Raw genomic sequence first — 7,598 nt, 5'->3', positions numbered from 1 at the left:
TTATGGTCCTTGTTCAAAGTTCCCATTTGCACTTAGACCTAAATACATGACATATTAATGATTAATAAGAGTCGCTATCGTAAAAAACCTAAAAGATTAATTCACCAAGATCTTGAAAACACATATTCTTGGCGGAGGTTCTTAGTGGCCCAGGGGCCCCTCGGCCCGTACCGATTTACTGAAAATAACGGTGTTAGAGGTGGTTGTCTCGAACCCACTCCGGCGGGCCATAAAACACCATGTTGCTAACCCAGCAATCGTATCAGTCATACTAACAACGAAAGTCTTACTAACAACGAAACCAATGTCGTAAACTGAAGCACAAAGTGTAATAGTTCTATTACGCTACCAAGTGTTGATGACGTAAAAACGGCTTAAGAAAACAAAATAAAAGCAAGATGAAAAATACCTCAATTTTAAACAATTAGTAAGTTACCTTTGGCTAATTAACAATCAATAAACTAAACCAATAGTGATCTTACTATTACCTTTGGCTGCTATGCATTTTGTTAGGATTTCATACAGGGCCCGAATCACCAAATCGATAAAAACAGAGCTCGATCAACAGCAGACGTGAATGGTGCGAGCAATGGTGTTGGGCTGCAAGTTTGTGCATGAAAAGGTTACAAAGATCATCATAGAAGTAATGGTAGGTATGTTCATTGCCAATCAATAAGATCCAATCCTCTTAAAGTGCTTTCCTTTTCCTCTAATGATTAATAAACAACCGTTAAAGTGTGGATACCTTGCAAATAAATTTGCTTTAAAAGTTAGAACCCTAAAATGTACCTGCCACATCCTATCTACACATCAAACATCAGCAAAAATAGCTTTCAATAAGCAAATTATGTAAAAATCAATATATCAATCAATAAGAAATTAAAAAGGCGAAAACTTGAACCTTGAACATGATACCATCAAGTAGTTCCTAAACATAAGGTAAAAGCCAATCAAACTACCCAGTTAGCTAGCTAACTGGTGCGTACCCTGAACCAAATATTGAAGATCAATACAACAGATATCAGAAGTGGATCTAAATTTCAGATTCTTAAACTGGTCGGAAAAAAAAAAACCAAACATGGAAAACATATTGAATCAAGAGTCATACTAAAACTCGATTTTGCCTAAATAAAAAGCTGTTGAAAAATTAAGAGAGGGTCATGTTGCCGTAAGAATCCATACTTAGACTCTCATCGTTCTCAATTATTCGCCTATAGCCGTAAGAATCCATACTTAGACTCTCATTGTTCTCAATTATTCGCCTACATGCTAAAAATGTGAAAGAAATGCCAAAAAATAAAAATATTATAAAGCTATAAAAGTATAAAGTGACTAAGCTATAAAAGTGTATTTGACAGTTGGCACAATTACAATTTATAAAGAACCCAAAATTTTGGACAAAAATTAACTTGGTTCAATGCTTTAATCCAATCCAGCCTGTTTCAACCTGTACATAAATTATTAGGCTTAAACCGAACACATTCTGAAAAGTCAACCAACCTAACCGACCCACCCATATAACAAAATAACTAAAGCAAGAAGAAGCGATGCTTACAAAAGTTTAGTGCTTTGCACCATTAGAAGCGCATAACTTGATATCACGCCTAAAAAATGTTCAAAGTCAAAACACTTCAAAGTTCTTTATCTAAAATAATCAAAAAAAAAAATTTACATACCTCCAGCTTCTCATCCTTACAAACACCTATTTTGTATAAGTAAAATTTGTCAAAACTGGCCCCTCTATCTAATAGTGATTATTTAGCAATAAGCCAATAACCATAGCCAACATTTGTGTGAAATAATCAACCAGCAATAACTATCCGATTATGAACTATAGTTAATGCTTTGATATGTTAACAAACCTGTCTTTGGCAACCAATCCAGAGCTGATTGTATTGTTCTGTGCGTTCTCGCAGTTCAGCTTGCAATGAGTGATTTGTACTTGACTGCAAAGCATCCATCTCCTGAGCTCTTGCAATCCATGCTTGAGTCTCCCTTATTTGTTCGTCTTTATATAAGATAGCTTCTTGAGCAACTCTATGCTGCAATATATAACATAAATTACGACAAGCAAAGAGAGAATAAATCTGACATTCTAACCACAAATCTAAATATATTGAATAAATTCCTTTTTCCCTAATCAGACGTATCAATTAAAGGTTGCCTCCGTAAACTGAGCATAGACCAATAATCTGCTACATCCAGAAAATCCACGAATGCATCGAGTTTAAGGCATGAGACTTAACACATGGTACTCTTCACCTGTAACATTTCGATTAGAGTTTTCAGAAGTAAAGATCAGGCATTAACAATGCTGATAAAACTGAAATGGGATTAAATAGAAGCGCAATTACCAGGCTATTGGCAACCCTAAAGCATTTAAGAACCTCCCTTTCCCCAAGATTTCCCTTTTTCATACCCTGAACTGCTGTTAAGCTTTTCCTACCATTTCTTTGCTGTATATGGATATGAACATACTCTTGCCTCTAACACCAGCGCCTGAATCTTCCTCAACAACAACATATGGATAGAAAGCATATGGGATCCAAAGTTCTATATCAACCATGAATTTCATCTGAATGATAATAACTTACTGTTCACAAAAACAAAATCAAACATTCAGCTTCAAAAAATATAGATTAAAATTATATTTCACTTTCAATAAACAGATCTAGGGTTTAGTTCATAAATATTGTAAGATATAAATCACGAAATCAACCTAAAGCATATCAAGTTAAGGATAATCAAATCAAGAAAATGATGGAAGAATCCCTGATTCACTATAAAACGAATCAGTATTAATCTAATTAAGATTAAGAAAACACGTTCAAATGAAACCCTAATTAAGATAATTTACGGTTTACAATAACAAAATCACAATTCAGCCTCCAAAAACCAAAAATCTAACACCAAAATTGAAAGAAGTGATCGCGATTAGGGCTTGCGACAATTAGATGAAGAAGAAAAAGAAAATCTTTGAATATGATTACCAACATTAGTTAGATTCTTCATTGAAAATAATCCATGGATCCAAGTTTGATTTGAAGAGGATGTAGAGTGAAGCCAGAGAGAAACCGTTGAAAGAATGATTTAGGGTTTGGCTGGATAATTATTTCAATTGATTGAGAGAATTGATTAGTTTCCAAAATTCTGGCGGTTTCAAAAACAAAAAGAGCGTAGGAAGGAAGAAATAATTTGCCGCTCAAAGGAAAAAAAAAGGAGAGGATGAGATGCCACGTGTCATCAAGCAACCTAAGCAAATGCCAAGTGGCACCAAAGTGTTTTGTTTTAATATAGATAATAGATTTAGTTTTTGATTAAAAGTTTCCTAATTTTAAGGATTTATGGCGGTAAGTGAGTCTATATAATTCATAAATGGCTCAATTTACAACCTATCCCTCCATTCTGTTTCCTTGACCCTGAAGCAGATTTCCAGTTCTGTCATCAACATAATGTCTGATGAAGTCTGCAATGATTTGATGGTTAATATTTTTGAAAGGCTACCACTCAAATCCATCATCCGGTTCAGATCACTCTCCAAATACTGGCACTCTCGCATCGCTAGCCAAGAATTCATCAGCAATCACAGCCTTCGATGCTCTAAAAACCCTCCAAAAGTCCTCATCAGACACCTCACTTATTGCGGAAACTATACATTTAAAGACATCTATACCTCACACTCAGCAGACCAATTGCCGTTAGATCCTGCACGACCAGGCTACATGGGCATACCAGGAGTTTCGTTCCCCTACCAACATCGTACAACTGAAATTGTTGGTTCGTTTAATGGAATTATATGTCTGTGTGATGATAAGGAAATTAGTCTATGGAACTTATCAATTAGGCGCAGACTAATCGTGCCATATCCTCCTTCAAAATCCTCGCCTAATGTACATGTAACATTAGGATTTGGTTTCGATCCGATCACAAATGATTACAAGATTGTGAGTATATCTTACAACAAATCAGAATTAGATGAAAATAATACATTTATTTACTCCTTGAAAACAGACTCTTGGAGTACAATCCCTTCACCATCCACTCCTTTTTATTATGTGAAGTCCATTGCATGTTTTTTCCATGGAATATTGCATTGGGCGGTTAATGGTTATTTAACCACCGAACCAACAACCAGACACCGGAGTTCTTTTATGTTGACATTCGATTTTAGTGGTAATGTTTTTGGCTACAATTTGTTGCCTCTGGAAGATGGTTATTTTTGCAAAGGTGGTCATGGTTGGCTTCGGGTGATGAAAGAGTATGGTAAAACTGAATCTTGGCCCGAGCTTTGTAAACTGCAAAAGGAGTCATTGTTGGGGACAATTTTTTATAATCCTCAAACAGGGTCGTATACAAAACTTCTGGAGTTTGGACCTGATTGTTACAAAGTTGAGATGGATTGCTTGACAAAGAACGCTCGACAACATGTGGGAAAACCATATTCTCTTGGACAAAAAAGGGTGATGGCAAAAAGATAAAGTTATCACGAATGTATATTGCTTTCGCAAATTGATAACTTTTAGTGTTTTTGTTAGTCTTTTAGAAGTCCTGTTTGAGTATAAGATGTGATTTAAACTCTCTTAATTACTTGTAGTGACTCCCAATGTGCACAGGTCAGGTCAATTTACAGATTTTTGGGGTAAGATTGATTTCATCGTTCTTTCCATTAAATTTTAATGTTCTTATCTAGTGCTACACGAGGTTTTGTTTACAGTGGCGGATCCATGAAGTAACTTTTTGTTAGTTGAATTTTTAGGCACATTTTATAGCACATTAATTGATATTAATTTGCAGCATATATGATGCCTCATATTCAAACCTTAATTGTGTAACACTTGTATTGGTGGAATGGAGTCTACTTTGGTTCGTTTTTGTTGTTTTTCTTGGTGTGGAGCAGTCACAGGGGGATAACGATGAATATCGGAAAGCATTGAAGGGACCGTTGAAGATAAGGGCATGAACTTTGTGGTTGTGAAGATGTTGGGCATAATCTTGAAACAGCCATTACAAGGTTATGCAGGAAAAAAAAAGCAACACAACTGTTTCAAACATATGAATTTTGGGGTTGAGAAGATGTTGGGCATCATCTTTACAACTTGCCACTGTTTGCTCAGTTGTTACTTACTGATGATATTTGTTACTGAAGCTCAGTCGCTACTAATTATGCACTACTGCCACCAGGGGCGGATCTAAGGCCATTTAAGGGGTTCCTAGGAACCCGTTCGGTTTGTAATTTATAGTGATAAGTGATAAAAAATTCTGAAGGAACCCTTTAATATCTTGTAGGGGAATCTTTTAAACAAATGGATGAAGTGGTCTACTGGTATGTATGCGTTTTGTGTGTATTAGCAATCCTGAGTTCGAGTCTGGTTAGTTGCATTTTGCCCTTTAGCAAGGGAAATTCTTTGTTTTATACTAAGGGGTTGTTTGTTTATCTCTTAATGAGCCTCTTAATGGTTCAGACCTCTTACTGGTTCAACACTTAGTGGTTCAGACTGTTTGTTTTATGATCAGATGTCTGAATGGTTCAGACATTTGCCTCTGAATGGTTAAGTTTTATGCAGTCTGAATGGTTAAGACCTCTAATCTGAATTGGTCAGACATTTGTCTCTGAAGGGTTATATAGAACTCAATCGATTGCTTATTATTGATGATACGAATACAATTTATACACATACAAATATCCCTATACTAGGAAACTAAATAAATGAGATTAGTTACAATAATTACAAAATATATATACGTAAATCAACGACTTGATTTACGGTAGGCTATTACCCCCCTTCAATCGAATAGGTGGAGGACCAACACGAAGCATGCCACGAAATTTCTCAAAAAGTGGCTTGGGAAGACTTTTTGTAAAGATGTCTGCAACCTGGAGATTGGACGGAAGAAATTTAGTGTGAAGTTGTGCAGACGAAACAAGTTCACGAACAAAATGATAGTCAATGTCAATATGCTTAGCCCGTTTGTGAGAAACCGGATTTTGGCTCAGAAAAATGGCACTCTTGTTATCACAGAGCAGAGTAGGCCGATCCATGGGCAAAGCATGTAAGTCGCGAAGAAGATGAGTAAGCCAAATAATTTCTGCAGCAGTGTTCACCATAGCCTGATACTCAGATTCACAACTCGATCTAGAGACAGTTGGTTGTTTCTTGGTGCTCCAGGAAACTGGATTACCACCCAAATAGATAGAATAATCATAAGTAGATCATCTTGTTTCAATGCAGCGAGCCTAATCAGCATCAGAGTAGCCGACTAAGGTTGTAGTGAGTGGTTTAGAAAAGGTTAAGCCATAAGCAAGCGTCCCTTTAACATAGCGTAGTATGCGTTTAACAGATTGAAAATGAGAAATGGTAGGAGACTGTAGATGCTGACTGGCTTGATTAACAGCATAAGAGAGTTCCGGACGAGTGATGGTGAGATACTGCAGAGCACCAACTAAGGACCGGTAAAGTGTGGGATCGTGGAAAAGAACATCAGTACTGTTGGGATTGAACCCTACCAGAGGAACAAATAATTAAAGCCAAAACCGGATCACAACAGTGGATTCATAATAAGCAGCTGTTTACATTAGGCTTTCCCCTTGAAAGTGATTATAACAACTGATGGTTCTCTATCCACTGTCCGTATACAACTGCTGCTACCCTTTAAACTGCTGATATAGTCCTGAAGAAGTAAACACTGCTGGTTCAATCTACTGATGACAAAGCACTGCCCACTCAAGGACTGATCAACTTTGAGGAAAGCACTGATAGAAGAAGATAGCAGTAGTTTAGTGTATTACTTGTCTTATGTAGAATCAGTGGTTAAGATTAGCAGTGTTTGTATAGGAACAGTTGTTACAGGTTGTTAGCCTGTTAGACGTCGCTTTCATGGTGACGTCAGCTGAGATGCCTCAGTGGTTTGGTTTGCCTATAAATGGAGCAGTACTCTGTACTGTTACATTTGATTGACTGAGTGAGTTCTTCTCCTCTAGTCCAATCCTTTCATCTTGTGTGCAATCAACCTTGGAGCATCAGGCTGAGGGGGAGTTTTGTTTGTAAGCATGCTATGTAATCTTTTGATTTACTTTGTAATATTTCGACTGGTGCAATTCATGTGTTTAACAAATCTATCTTCCTCTATGATTGTGTTTACAAAGTTTGTTGTTCATTTCCGCTGCACTTAAACTCTGCTCATTTCTATTTGATTTGTTTAAATTATACAAACAAACACAATCATGAGAGCCTCCGATCCTAACAATTGGTATCAGAGCTTGGACAGTCAAATTTGATCTAACAGTCAATTTGACATAACAGTTCAGCTCAAAATTCATTGATACTAAGGTTGATTGTATTTAGTTGAAAAACAGAGTAACGTGAAATCACGTTCAAAGTGACTACTCAAAAGCTCTGTAAAACAACCAAGATGTCATAGGACACACAAGCTTCATATAACAAGTGATATCATACATAAATCACCTACAGTTTTCAGATCTAAAATATATCTGATAACTATGGTAAAATTATTTACGAAAATTGATTTCAATTGTTGTTGTGAAGTTTTTGCTGTTTCCATCATGTTTGTTGCTAAAGTGTGTACCTCATGTCAACAAA

The 7,598-nt window shown here is 36.4% G+C and overlaps 1 protein-coding gene and 1 long non-coding RNA gene across 2 annotated transcripts; one reads left to right on the top strand and one right to left on the bottom strand.

Moving 5' to 3' along the window:
- Positions 1 to 1,534: 1,534 nt before the first annotated feature.
- On the bottom strand, positions 1,535 to 2,024 carry LOC118479357. The gene is made up of 3 exons (XR_004869939.1): positions 1,863 to 2,024; positions 1,677 to 1,702; positions 1,535 to 1,604 (listed from the first exon to the last, which is right to left on the bottom strand). It is a non-coding gene; the product is annotated as an uncharacterized LOC118479357 (long non-coding RNA).
- Positions 2,025 to 3,452: 1,428 nt separating this feature from the next.
- On the top strand, positions 3,453 to 4,478 carry LOC110883376 (F-box/kelch-repeat protein At3g23880). The gene has a single exon (XM_022131148.1). The coding sequence runs from the start codon at positions 3,453 to 3,455 to the stop codon at positions 4,476 to 4,478; it is 1,026 nt and encodes a 341-aa protein (XP_021986840.1).
- Positions 4,479 to 7,598: the final 3,120 nt, after the last annotated feature.

This window comes from Helianthus annuus, chromosome 10 (assembly GCF_002127325.2).
Source record: "Helianthus annuus cultivar XRQ/B chromosome 10, HanXRQr2.0-SUNRISE, whole genome shotgun sequence".
Lineage (NCBI taxonomy): Eukaryota > Viridiplantae > Streptophyta > Magnoliopsida > Asterales > Asteraceae > Helianthus > Helianthus annuus.
This window is presented reverse-complemented; position numbering and strand designations above follow the sequence as displayed.

Bases quoted from the DNA above. Each gene is read 5' to 3' on its own strand.
- LOC110883376 (XM_022131148.1), top strand. From the start codon at position 3,453: ATGTCTGATGAAGTCTGCAATGATTTGATGGTTAATATTTTTGAAAGG.